General features: G+C 42.4%; 1 protein-coding gene across 1 annotated transcript in view; it reads left to right on the top strand.

The window, feature by feature from the left end:
* LOC121283592 (CUE domain-containing protein 1-like) overlaps nt 1-6,192 on the top strand; it is a 46,281-nt gene extending 40,089 nt beyond the window's left edge. Inside the window, exons 8-10 of the mRNA XM_041198349.1 lie at nt 1,892-1,950; nt 2,954-3,023; nt 3,185-6,192. Of these exons, the coding sequence (XP_041054283.1) occupies nt 1,892-1,950; nt 2,954-3,023; nt 3,185 (130 nt within the window). The 3' untranslated portion in view covers nt 3,186-6,192. The remainder of the gene's footprint in view (nt 1-1,891; nt 1,951-2,953; nt 3,024-3,184) is intronic.
* The last annotated feature ends 7,528 nt before the right edge of the window (nt 6,193-13,720 follow it).

The following is a 13,720-nucleotide window of genomic DNA, read 5'->3' as shown; positions in this document are numbered from 1 at the left end:
TTTTTTCCCCCAGGTCCCTGTAAATCATTTCCCTTCTGGTATCAATCCAGTTTTTGGATGAGCAGGAGAAAGACCGGGTAAATCGGGTGATAGACGTCAGCGTGAGGATTGTCAAAAGTGGAGAATGCGAAGAGCCAGGAGTGGCGCAGATTTTCACGTGCTGGGGATGACTGAAGTAGAGTCTTATCAGCCTTGATTTCAGGGAGGATGTGTGGAAGAGGAGGGGAACGGTGTATTGGCAACTTAGGAGAAAAATTAGAGCAGCAATGAATGCAAAAATATAGATTTAAATAGAGAAAAAGAACAAGGTTGCAACAGGTTGGAGTTTAACTGCTGCAAACCAGACAACCAATTTTTAACTTGCTTCAAGGGAGGTGTTAATAGAGCCTTGCCAAATATGAGCACAGTATTCCAGTATTGAACAGATTGTGTTTGTAAGATGGTTGAAAATCTCTGATGAGGAAATAGGAGTTTTGGCACCAAACAGGGCACCGAGCTTTCGAGGTGTACGAGTTCATCCTAGGTCAGAGGATTCAATACGGTTGTTAGATAAAGAAGAATTGAGTGGAGCCATAACAGGCATGTGGGTAGACTCTGGCGTGTGATATGTATTTTTTTTTCAGGTGTAAAATGGACATGTGTTTTTACCAATGCAGCAGTCAGGGTGCCTGCGCCTGATCTGCGCAGGCATTGGTCTCACTCTCAAACTGGTAGGTTCCATTCAATTGATTTCTGTTGATCCTCTTGCTCTGGGGACCAGATGAATTTCTAACCCACTGGGCCTTGAACTCCTAACTGCCTGGCCTTTGGCATTCCATCTGCCATGATGGAGTATTTCTGCATCTGTCAGTTTGTTCAAGCACCCCCTCACCTCACCTCATCTCCGCCATTGCGCGCTCGCTCTTGCTCTCTCTCTCTCTCTCTCTGTATGGCTTCCATCTTTGCTCCCTCAAGTCGAGGCGGCGCACACACTTGAGCAGATCTGACACACCACCAATTTAGCCATTCTTCACTAGATCTACACCGGCTTTGGCTGAAACGCATCAGTTTAGTTTCCAACCCCATATTCTTCCCAGCACAAATTCCGTCTCCTGCCTCCATTGCATCATCTGCTTCCCACCCCTGGCTCAGCCCATCTCCCACTGAAATCATTATCCATGAGATAATCCTGTTACTAGTAAAGAAGCCTGAGGATGAGCCTTCAATTACAACACAGCCAAACCAGCTTGAGAGGAAGCAATATATATCCAGGCACAGAACTTTGGTGGGAACACGAGAAATAGGAGCAGGAATAGACCATATGGCACATTGAGCCTGCTCCGCCATTCAGTACAATTATGGCTGATCTTGGGCTTCAACTCCACTTTCCTGCCCCTTCCCATGTCCCTTGATTCCCTGAGAGACCAAAAATCTGTCTATCCCAGTCTTAAGTATATTCACCGATGGAGCATCCATTGGGGTAGCAAATGCCAAAGATTCACAATCCTTTGAATGAAGTGACTTCTCCCCATCTCAGCCCTAAGTGATCGGCTTCTTATCCTGAGACTGTTTTGTTTCGAAGTATACAGTGCCAGACCCTGCAAAGAACCTGGGTATGTCCAAGGCAATATCAGATGATACAACGAAGGGTTCAAGAGCTGAAGCCAGAGATCTGCAATGCAGAGCAATTGAGAAAGGCCAGAGCTTGCAAGATGGTAGATAACTTGGCCATTTACAGTAGTAATAAATAACACTGTGCAGCGTACTTTATAGAGTAGTATTTTACAGCACTGAGGGCCAGATAGACATGGACACTTTGTACAGGAGTAACTTAAATCACCATTACACTGCCATTATCTTAGTGAATTGCAATGTTTCAACATGTTTTTTCTTTAACTACCTGGCATTGCAGCCTTGGAACAGCAGCCTCAACAGCAAACCTCCTCGATGATGTAGAAGGGAATTCTTGTGGTAAGAATATCTGAATGTAATAGTTGCAACTTTTTTATATCTATAGAGTGCAGCTCCAACAACAAAGAAACTTGACACCATCCAGGACAAAGCAGCCCGCTTGATTGGCACCCCATTCACAAACATTCACTCCCTCCACCACCGAAGCACAGTGGCAGCAGTGTGTGCCATCTACGAGATGCACTGCAGGAACTCCCCAATATCCTTGGGTTCCAAACCCACGACCGCTACAATCTAGAAGGACAAGGGCAGCAGACACATGGGAACACCACCACCAGGAAGTTCTCCTCCAAGCCACTCACCACCCTGACTTGGAAATATATCGCTGTTCCTTCACTGTCGCTGGGTCAAAATCCTGGAACTCGCTCCCTAACAGCACTGTGGGTGTACCTACACCACACGGACTGCTGCGATTCAAGAAGACAGCTCACCACCACCTCCTTGAAGGCAATTGGGGGTAGGCAATAAATGTTGGCCTAGCCGGTGACATCCATATCCCATGAATTAATAACAAAAATGAAATGTGGAGAGGGTATGGTCATTCCAACAAAGCATTCTGTTCTCCAGATTGGTCCTGCTTGCACTTCTGTGGGGGGGTGGGGAATATGGAAGCTGTTTTCAACCTCTCACCCAGCAGTGGGATGTAGATTTGTTCTGATGTTTTGGCCTGCAGCTTGTTCTTTGCTGTAAGAGGATGCATTACAGCCTAGGCTTTGAGCAGGCAGGAAACCAAAGTGTGAGTGGGGTTGGAACCACATGGGAACCATACTGCCATCAAAGCTATTTGGCTGGAGTTGGAATTAGAAGCAGAGGTTGAAGGAGGAACAGGTTGTTATAGCTGTAAGTTTAGATAAAAATATGAATTTAGGCAAAACTTTACCATTTAAAGTAAGAGTGGGAGCACAGGAGGGGACGTTGAGTGCGGTGTGGTTCCTGCAAGATGTGGCTGCCAATATATTCATCAAAAATTACACCAGCTTACATCTGTCTGCTTCTCTTTCAGATGAAGATATCCAGTTCAGAAAGCAGCCCTTGCAGGAGGAAGATGAAGAAAACAAGAATGGACAGTCATGGTAAGCTTTAGAAGAGAGCCTCACAGGAATTTCTGTCACAAGAATTTCTTTCTCTTGGCCTGTTTTCAGCTCTGTTTGAATGCCAATCTCCTGAGGTGAATTATATCATAACATGGCTTAGTCATTTGACCGCATTTTCTTTCACTTTTTTTCCCCCACAGATCCTGACATCTTTCTACCGAAGGAGCTCTGTTCAGTGATTACACAAAAGGACTATTAGACTTCACAGATGAAGTTGGCGACAGTTGATGTACATCTCTTCATCTGCTTTTTAATCATTTCTGTAATGAACAAGGCGCAATTAAATGGGGGAAAAAAAAATCAAAATACCCACCCACCACCATTGTAAGTCAAGGGTTTGGGTGTATTCACCTTCTTATCTATAATTCTGTGTGATTCTCAAGTTATAGTTGTCTAGACCTTTCCATCTAGACCATGCCACAGTCCTAACCCTGACTTACAATGGTAAGAGCAACTGGTAGACATCCAGGTCTAGTTTTTAACTGTAACCTTGTGTTACAATATTTTTTGATAGAGGGGGCCTACTCCAGACATTGATTGTATTCCATTTCGACTGCTGTTTTATTCAGATAGGCAGCATAATTCTTTAGTTCACTGTCATCTGATGTCCTTACTGGTCGTTACGTGCCTAATGATATACTGTATTAATTGACTGGCCCTTTCGATAGGCCAGAACATATCCAATTATGTAAATGTTTCTGTTGTAATTACCGGGCCAGCTTGTTTTCCCTTTTTTCTATAATTTTTTTTTTTAGGAAGAGATACTAGATTATAGTGCAACAGGATGAACTGAAATGAAGAAGCATTTGATTGTTGTGATGAATATCGATGGGTTTGGAACTTGAGGCCTTAGCAAAGTTGAGTCACAATCCCACCACAGCAAAAACATCAATTGGATGGTCAGCCAGAATGGTCATTTACAAGCAGGAAGTGTTGTTGAATGTTGAAACCTTTTGCTGCCCCTTAGTGACGGGCTGTGGATCGTACAGTATATGTACCACCCCAGAGAGTGCCCTTTGCCAGTACGGTAGACGTGTGTGCTGTGAGGAACATAACCCACCCAGGGATTTAAATGGATCAGAAACCTGGTAATACTTTCCATACTTTGTTTCACCCTTTCAATGCCCAGCCCTAGTTAAGGAAAAGCAAACACTATGGCAGCAATTCCAAGTGGCTCTGGGTCCCCCTCAAGTGTTGCTCATTAATAGCCATTTTTGCTAATTATTCCAGTTGAATGCTGCCCTTTTAGCCACTTCCTTCAGTCATGTAATGGGGAGGCAGATGTGAAATCATATTGTCTGAACCAAAAATATCATAGCCGAGCTTACACGTCGCTAGGCTGGTAGGGAGGAATCAAGCCAGGCAGTAATGGAGTCTTATATACCTCCTTGCAGCTGGTGACAAAGCAGGCCAGGCAAGAGTCTGACAATGGATCATTTATCTAGCTTTTCACATAAAGACGTTTAGAAGGAAAAAGAATTGAAATGACAGGGTATGAGTTCCTCTGGTTGCTGTGTGGAGACATTATAAATATGCTTGTTTGGAATTGCTAGCAAAAACTTCACCAAGAAATTTACGATCTTACTACACAAGGTGACCGAAGGAGCTCTTGCCCACTGTTTCAAAACATTAACATTAGAGAAATGGGAGATGCCACTGGTGAAAGGCTTGTGAGAAATAAATCTTTTTTAATCATGGTAGATTTAAAAAAAAAAAAAGATTTTACGCATGAATATTGCAGAATGCTTCGAGGAAAAAACAGAACATGAGAAAGATATCCTGTATATCCAGCCCACCTCTACCTGTTAGATCCTGCAGCATCATGTCTAATCTTTAGGAGTGTGCTTTAGATCGAGTGCCATTGAAAGTCACTGCTTTTACCAGAAAACCACTTGTGTTGTAACGTCTCTTATTAGTGCTTAGTCCCATAGTTTCTTTGGCAGGAGAGGCTGTTGGACAATTCTTAGCCAGAACAGAGTTTAAACCCCAGACCACCTTCCCGTCAACACTTTCAGATGAAAGAAGCTATTCAGAGTTGCATATATAAATTTGGGAGACTGGAGGCATGTTTATTTTTAAATCATTTAAAAAATTAAATCTTAAGGGAATTCACAGTGACGATTTGCTCTTCACCAGTCTAATATCTGTGAAGTCTGTTGGTTCCCATATGGAGTCAAAGAGAAACGGTGTCGGGTCGGGGTGGAGAAGTCTTTTCTACACCACGTTACATCTGTTGCATATGCAAAACTTCAGTTAAACTTGTAAGGCTGCCTTATGACATGATATGAATCCAGACAGATTAGGTCAAGTACACAGGACATGATTAAATGGCACCTTGTTGGGGATCTGTTCACGTTTTACACAGTGCCTGACCTGGACTGCTTCTTGCAAGTCAAGTTCCTTTCCATGACCTGCTCGGGGGCAGGGACTAGTTCCGAGTGACTTATTAAAACAGCCACACCTTTACATAGAGGGGAGTCCTTTGTAAGCGGTTCACGCTGATGGTAACCACTTAGCAACACTGGCAAAGAAAATAACTAACTCCATTGTTGGAAAGGAGCATTCACTTGTGAACTGGAGCGGCAACTGTTTCCGGCCGTGGCCACTTTCTTACCAAGCTGGGGCTACCTGCACTACTGGGGAAGCCTTAACGGTGACAAATCTTCCTGAAGGAATCTCAAACAGCTGAATATAGGATTACTTCCAATGCCTGACCTGGGGGTTGGATGTAAGGGCCACTTTAAACTATTGCACCAACCAACAAGGCCATCCTTCACTTTCTCAGTGTAACACTGAACAGGCTTCTGTGAGGCTTATTTCAAGTGCAGCCAGTATTATAAGTGATGATTGGAGAGAGAGAACCAGTTGAGAGCTGCAGAGTTTTGCCGCGTTCGAGGACATGGAGGAAATCAATCACAGCCTGGATTTTCCCTCCTAGTACATGACCCATCTTCTACCTCTTAAGTTACACCATACTGTATTTACCATTGCATCATGTGCAGAATTTGACAGTGCTGTATCTTCACCGGTCCCGCTATGGCCAGTTCTAACGTGTCATTATATACTGATCGCACTTGAGTAGTAATAATGAGAGGGGAAAATGTTTTGTGGTTTAAAAGCATTTTTTTAATAAACGTGACATTGAGAAGTTTTGCCTGCTTTGTAAAGTTACAGCATGGAGACTCTTTCTAATCATTCAGGGTATTTAGTGAGCTATGAGGAACAGACTACACCAAAAAAAAAAGTGGCTTCTTCGCAACTAGAAAACTTCTGGATGAATTGCAGTACACAAACCATATCATGTTTTGTCAGATAAAATAGATATTGTAGTTGCCTTCTAGCTAAATCTGTTAAATTGCAGTATGAGGCAGGAACTGCATTCCCTTTGCTGGTATGTAGGGGCTGTTTGTTCATTCAAATGTAAGGATTCTTGTTGACTTGATGATGCAACATCTTATAGTGCTGCACCATAGGCTTAAAATCTGGGATTTTGCTTCTAGGTTTAACTGACCCTTGTTTCTAGACATTCTTCCTCCAAATTAGCAAGATAGCAGGTTGCTGGTGTTAACCACCAAGGCGATTGCCAAATGAGAGAGGAAATTATCCTTGGGTTTTATGCTTCAGTATAACTTACTGACTGAGCACAGGGCAGTGTTGGTGGAGACCATGGAGATGTCTATGGTCACCAGGTACCTTTACCTTGCAGGAATATGAAGTGGTGGTGGGGGGAGGTTGGGGTTGGGGTGAGGTGGGTGGATGGAGATCAAATGGACTAAATATAACAAGTAGAAGTAATGGTTAAGAAATGGAAATTCATGCCATTGGGCTCAATCAATGGTGAAGGCTGATGGACCCAAATTCTTTTTAAGGATTCAGACAGATAGGGAAAAGGGCTGTAGGCAATATGTCTCTCCCACAACCATGGCACAATCTTTGCTGTTAAGCCAAGAAGAAGCACAAGTGCCAGAATGTTGGTGTTTGGAAAAGGACTGACTAATGCTTTGTTTGCCCTGCACTTTTCTAAAGGGTGACCAAGATCTCTCTCTTCTCATTTTTGGAACTTGTAGAAATCCGACACATGGGTTCAGTGGAATTGAGCCAAAAGCGGGTGTGAAATGAAGCCAGAATCTTGGCATGAAGCAATTGGAATGAACAAAACATAATGGTGTGCAGTGTTTCAAAGTTTGTATCATTGGGCAAAGCTAGTACAAGGGGTGGGCAGAAGGGAAAGGACCACAGTGGGGAAAGAATTAGGAAAACCAGGAGTTGAACATTTGCAGCCTTTGCTGTGAACAATGCTGCTGCTTCCTGGACCGCTTGAAGGCACTCATTAAAATGTTTGAACCTGTAGAGTCTTTAAAGAATGTTTGATCCACATTGTTTGTGATGTATCTCGCATTCCCCGAACAAAATAATTTAAAGCAGTTCTGCTTGTGTTAGGGAATATTCTCCAAATCCCTCACTCCATTTGTCAGGAAGCTTTTGTTGCAGCGCTGAGTTCTGTGAGGTTATGTTTGAAGTTTGCTTTTCTAGGGCTGTGCCAGTCGATTAGTTTGGCAACTGACCCCTTTTAGAGGGAATTCTCTTCTCCCACGTGTGAGCTCTGCCAACCTTGTTTCTAACCACTCGCCATTCAGAGTTGCATATATAAATTTGGGAGACTGGAGGCATATTTATTCTTTTATTTTAAATCAAGGCTTTCCCAGAGCAAAGGGTTGTTCATTGACTTGCCTCCAAATTTCCTTCCTTCCCCTTGGCGCCGATGCCTAGCTCTTGCCTTGAGCTTTGCCAAAATCGCAAACGTGCTGCAGGGATAATCACAGAAGAGAGTCTGTATCCTGCAAAATGATGTGCCAGGCTCCTGCACCAACAGAATAATCAATGAGTATTCAAATGCTTGTTTGACAATTCTGAGAATTAAAGTTAGTGTAACATTTTCCTGTAATCTATATTTTCTTCCATAAGGTCCATGCACAGAAACAGGCCACTCAGCCCAACCAGTTTATGCTAATGTTTATACTCCACTCGAGCTTCCTCCCATTTTTTTTCATCTAAATCTAGCATCATAATCCTCTATCCCCTTCTCCCTCATATGCTAGTCTAAACCCCTGCCTCCCTCCCCCCCTCTCTTAAATACATCTATTCTATTCACTACAACTGCTCCCTGTCATAGTGAGTTCCGCATTCTAACCACTCTTTGGGTGAAGATGTGTCTGCTGAATCCTCTCTGGGATTTCTAGGTGACTATCCTACATTGATGGCCTCTTGCCAACAAGACAAAACATTTCTTTCTGTATCCGCTCTCTCAAAACCATTCATAATTTTAAGGTCCTCTGTTAAGTCATCCCTCAGTCTCCCCTCTTTTCCAAGAGAAAAGAGACCCACGCATCCACTTTATTAACAGAAAAGGCTTCAGTAACATTGCATGTTTCAGCATGTCTGGGGTCGAGAGTTTCTTGGTCAGGTTACATTTCATAAATATTAAACTGTTCATTTACAGCCTCATTATTTTTGCAGGAATTGGTAATTGAATGTTCCATTTTACTGTTGCATAGAGTCATAATTGGGGTAAACTTATAAATGAATCATTTTTTAAGTGCATTGGAGCCTTGTTATATCGTTAGGTTAGAATAAGTCAATAAACTGAGCAGTAGGAGTGTTGATGAAATGTTATTGTTAGGATGAGAACAGAACATACGCAACAGGGATGATAGCTTTGCCAACTCTCGTCGGACATATCCCTGGAGATGACCTCTGATGTTACCCCTCCCCCACCAATTCAAACGGCCTTTCCCCACCCCACCTCGACTAATTCTAGAACTAAGAGACTAAACTGTTCAAAGAAAATGGAGAAAGCACACACTTATTTTTAAATGACCCTCTGATAGTGTCCTGGAGATTAATCTTTAATTCCTAGAGATTCTCGGGCAATCCTGGAGGGTTGGCAGTCCATAGTTATATCTTAGGCTTGTTTCTTTGTGTGTGCTACGTTTTGGAAAGCTATCAAATGGGAGCACTTAGGGTTACGGTGGTGATCTGTCAACACACTAATGTTCGCTGCATTAAGCGGGGCTGGATGGAGGTTTAACTCTTAATCTCATTAAGATAAAAGCAAAAAACTGCGAATGCTGAAAATCAAAAACAAACATACCTGGAAAAACTCAGCAGGTCTGGCAGCATCTGTGGAAGGGAGCACAGTTAACATTTCGAGCTCGTATGACTCTTCAACAGAACATGAGGACTCGAAACATTAACTGTGCTCCCTTCCACAGATGCTGCCAGACATGCTGAGTTTTTCCAGGTGTTTTTGTTCTTAATCTCATTGTTTTCTAGACACAAGCAGTCTAGGGTAAAGGATTGAGCATTGGGTAGACCAATGACTTCTCTCAGCAGAGAACAGGGAAGAATGGGAGGAGGTGGTCAGAACCTGCGGCCGAACACGGAGAATTACCAGCGGACCAGGGCAGATCATGAACCTGCTCAAACCGCAAGTGGAGAAAGGAGAGATAAAAATGTTAGCCGAGGGGAAGGGATGATTTACACAAATGCACCTGCTTAAAAATAAATTTTAAAAATTTGGCCAGGAATTTGTTGGATGCTTCACAGTTTCCCCCCGACCCCCTCCCCCCCCCCCCCACCCCCCCCCCCCGCCCCCCCCCCGCCCATGTCTGATAAATTTGAAAGAGCCTCCAATCTCTTGCTTCAAAACACCAGTTATGATCTGAATTCATTCTAAACAAACCCCGACTCATTCAAGTCTTTCTCTTAAATAATGCTATTATTGGACAAGGCAAATATGAATCAGTTGCCTAAACTAATTGCCTCCAACTTGCTCAGTGGCACATCAACTAATCAGTAAAAGTCCATTCCTGTCAATTGTAATTTTGTAACCGGTAGGGACTGATCCAGTCGACACTGCGTTCCTTTATCATATGCTGTGCACCTTTTACATTTTTATTCGTTCACGGGATGTGGGCATCGCTGGCTAGGCCAGCATTTATTGTCCATCCCTAATTGTCCTTTAGAAGGTGGTGCCTTTTTGAACCATTGCAATTCGTGTGTTGTAGGTACACCCACAGTGCTGTTACGAAGAAAAAGGGAGTATGTTCGAAATCTTTGGATTGTATGTGTTCAGTGTATTTGTTAGCCACAGAATGCCACACAACGAAGGCATTTTATTCAAAAACAGAATTACCTGGAAAAACTCAGCAGGTCTGGCAGCATCGGCGGAGAAGAAAAGAGTTGACGTTTCGAGTCCTCATGACCCTTCGACAGAACTGTCGAAGGGGCATGAGGACTCGAAACGTCAACTCTTTTCTTCTCCGCCGATGCTGCCAGACCTGCTGAGTTTTTCCAGGTAATTCTGTTTTTTTTTTGAATTTCCAGCATCCGCAGTTTTTTTGTTTTTATCTGAAGGCATTTTATTGATTGTCTAATAAGAGGAAAATAGAAATGGAACCTTATATACTAGTATCTAACATCTTTTGAGGTATTATGCTTGTGTGCAGAATTATCCTTGTCTGGGGGTTGCTCAGTCATGTATAGGTTTGTGCTCCATTGGACATACTGGCTGAAGCCTATTTTTGGTCACTTGGTAGCACTGAACTTGAATACTGCAGAAAAGGGAAAGATGTTTCCAAAGTATTTTGTTTTGCACTTATGGACAAATGCAAAAATTTCAAACTTCAAATGATCACAACAATTTATACTGCAGGAGAAAAAGTTCTGATTGGTTTTCCAAGTTGTCTCTGATAAAGGTGCTGATGGGCTGCCAAGTTGACTCTGATTGGCTGAAGTGTTGCCATGGAGAAGGCAATGGGGAATTATAGGCTCCCCAAGCTCCTGGGTAATTCAAAAAAGGCGCAAGGCTTGAACATATTCCTTTTGATTGCAGAGAACAGGGCCCTTTTTTTGACACCAAGCCATAGACGAAAAATCAGAAAAGATGACAAAAATCTTGATCAAAGACTGATATTTTTAGAAGCATCCTAAAAGGGAGAGGCAGAGAGATTTAGGGAGGGAATTCCAGATATTGTATAGAGATGTAAGAGGCAACTTTCTAACTTGGCACTTGCAATCGGAAGCCTTGCTTGCCAAACGTGCATCCCAGAAATTCAGCTGCACGTAAAACGCGCCCCCCCCCCAAATTTTCCAACTGTTCAAAATTATTTGTCGTATAAATGCGTGCAGCCTGAGTTTCTGATATGTGGCCTGGGCAGGTCCAGCCCACCACTGGGAGCATCAAGTCAACATGCTACACATTACAATAACAATAATTGTTACAAAACTGTTATCCCTTCTACATATTGCATTGCTGCTTTTGAATTCTGGGTGGAGAATCCATTATTTTTGTAGAAGAGAAGCTGGCGCTGATTATTTATTGGTTTTGGAGAGATCAGCGAAGGCTGCTGGCTCCACTTTTGCCTTAGTGTGAGGAAGATTGTTTCAGCCACGTAATATATTAAACGGGTATGACTCCAGTTATGGAAAACTCATCATCTGTCAGAACTTAAAAACAAAAACTGCTTGGAAAAACTCAGCAGGTCTGGCATCATCTGTGGAGAGAGAGAGAAACGGCCAATGTTTCAAGTCCATTTTGACTCCTCCTCTTCACTTCCGAAGAAGAGTCATGTTGGACTCGAAATGTTAACTCTGCTTCTCTCTCTGCAGCTGCGCCAGACCTGCTGAGTATTTCCAGCACTTTCTATTTTTATTTCACATCCCCAACATCCGCTGTATTTTGCTTTGATCATCATAATCTGTCAGGTTCTGTGACTGGGTTACCCATTGATTCAGGAATGTTTTTGTCAGTTGTATCACTGAAAAATAACTTAGAACTAGATAATAATTCAAACCATGCCCTCTTAGAGTGATTGTACCCAAACCTGGATAAGGGTTTATTCCCTTTTGGAGAGATTATATTCAAACCCAGTAAAAGGGTCATGACATCTTGGCAGCATTCTATCTGGTCTTGGATTAAATATTAATTGCATTTAATCTTGCGCACAACTCCTTACCAACTTGGAGGTGCCGTATTCAAAGTTTGGCACAGACTCACGAGCCTTGCAGGCACAATACTAAAACCTACATGTGGATTGATAACAATTTGAGGATAATGTATTCAGAACTGCATATCATTCCGCGGCATCCTGGTGATTCTCTGTTCAAACATGTTTGTTTTGTGAAGCTGTATCCATTCAGGAATTTTGTGAAAAATGTCCAACTTTGTTTTTCCTGGTGATGGTGTATTTAAATTGAGCTTTTGAAGGCCGTGCAGAATGATTGTTTAAGAGAAAAATGAACCTGAAACTTGGCTAATGGGTAAAACCTGCTGGTTTTTGTATATTGCTGGAGCTCAAATTACTGTAGAAATAATCTAATATTCATGCAATGGGAAATTTAACTGTTGTTTGACCCACAACTGTCTGCACAAATCTAACGAACATTTACATCTCTTACTGGGAGGTGTCAATGTGACATGCCCGGTAGCTTGACTTATGTTATTTTCTTAAATTTTGCTCAATTCTTATATTAGTTTGAGGCACTGTTTTCTGCACAGGCTACCCAGTGTCTTCCGCAATGTCATGGTAAGATAGTGATACTATCATATGTTGCTGATTTTCTGTGAGAAGCATGCAAATACTCACATGCACACAACAAACTTTTGCACGCACATGCACATTCAAACATACACACATGCATGTGCAAACATGCACACTATCACACACGCACGCAAACATGCATGTACACATGCATGCACACATACGCACACATGTTCGCACACTTGTATGCACACTTCGTACACATGCACACGCATTCAGATTCATGCACACACTGGTGCACATGCACACTCACATGTATACACGCTTGCTCAGTCATGGGCACAGACACATGTACATCTCATGCTGGAGGAACATGAGGGTTCCAGGCAGTGGTGGGTAGGGAACATAAATCCATGGTCCTTGCCTGTGGATTAATGGGGTTACCTTGCTTTGTTGCAATGGCATGTCCTGCATCTGTGGTTTACTGCTTATTGCCTACTCCCTATACTTTCATCATAGGCTAGACCTCAGTCTTTGAACTCTCTCTGCAGCACCATCTCTCCTTTCTTTCTAAAGCCTCATAGAAGCTTTCATTTGAACTGTGTTCCCCCCTCCTTTCCATGGGTTATACCTCATGGCATTCTCGTTCTCCTCCTGTAAACAGCTCTGAGATGCTCATCCATCAGAGGTTTGTTGTAAATGCTGTTATGTTCTGAATTAGTTACCACTGTAGATTTAACCCTTTTGTTAAGTTAAATTTTCTGCCAGTGATTTGGGTTTGAAGTTACTGCGATTTGCGTTCCGATGACCCACAAAGAAAGGAAATTGAAATCGGGTAAGATAGTCTGATGTTGGCCAAACTTATCCTCAGTTATAAAGAGCATTTCTTGAATGAATTTTTTAAAAAGAAATGGCATCTTAAATATAAAGTCTTGCTTCTGTCAAGAGTGGTAAGAGTTAAAGGAAAAACTTTTCACAGCAAAACAACAAAAATCATCTTAAATTTGTCTTTGAATGTTAAAATGTAGATGGAAAATGTGAATCTATGACCATACTATATGCCTGTTGCTCCAACATTAATGTACAAAAGTATGTGAAGTATAAAGAGGTTTTAAAATGATTGAGTTTGTGATG

Source organism: Carcharodon carcharias, chromosome 10, assembly GCF_017639515.1.
Source record: "Carcharodon carcharias isolate sCarCar2 chromosome 10, sCarCar2.pri, whole genome shotgun sequence".
In the NCBI taxonomy this organism is placed as follows: Eukaryota; Metazoa; Chordata; class Chondrichthyes; order Lamniformes; family Lamnidae; genus Carcharodon; species Carcharodon carcharias.
This window is presented reverse-complemented; position numbering and strand designations above follow the sequence as displayed.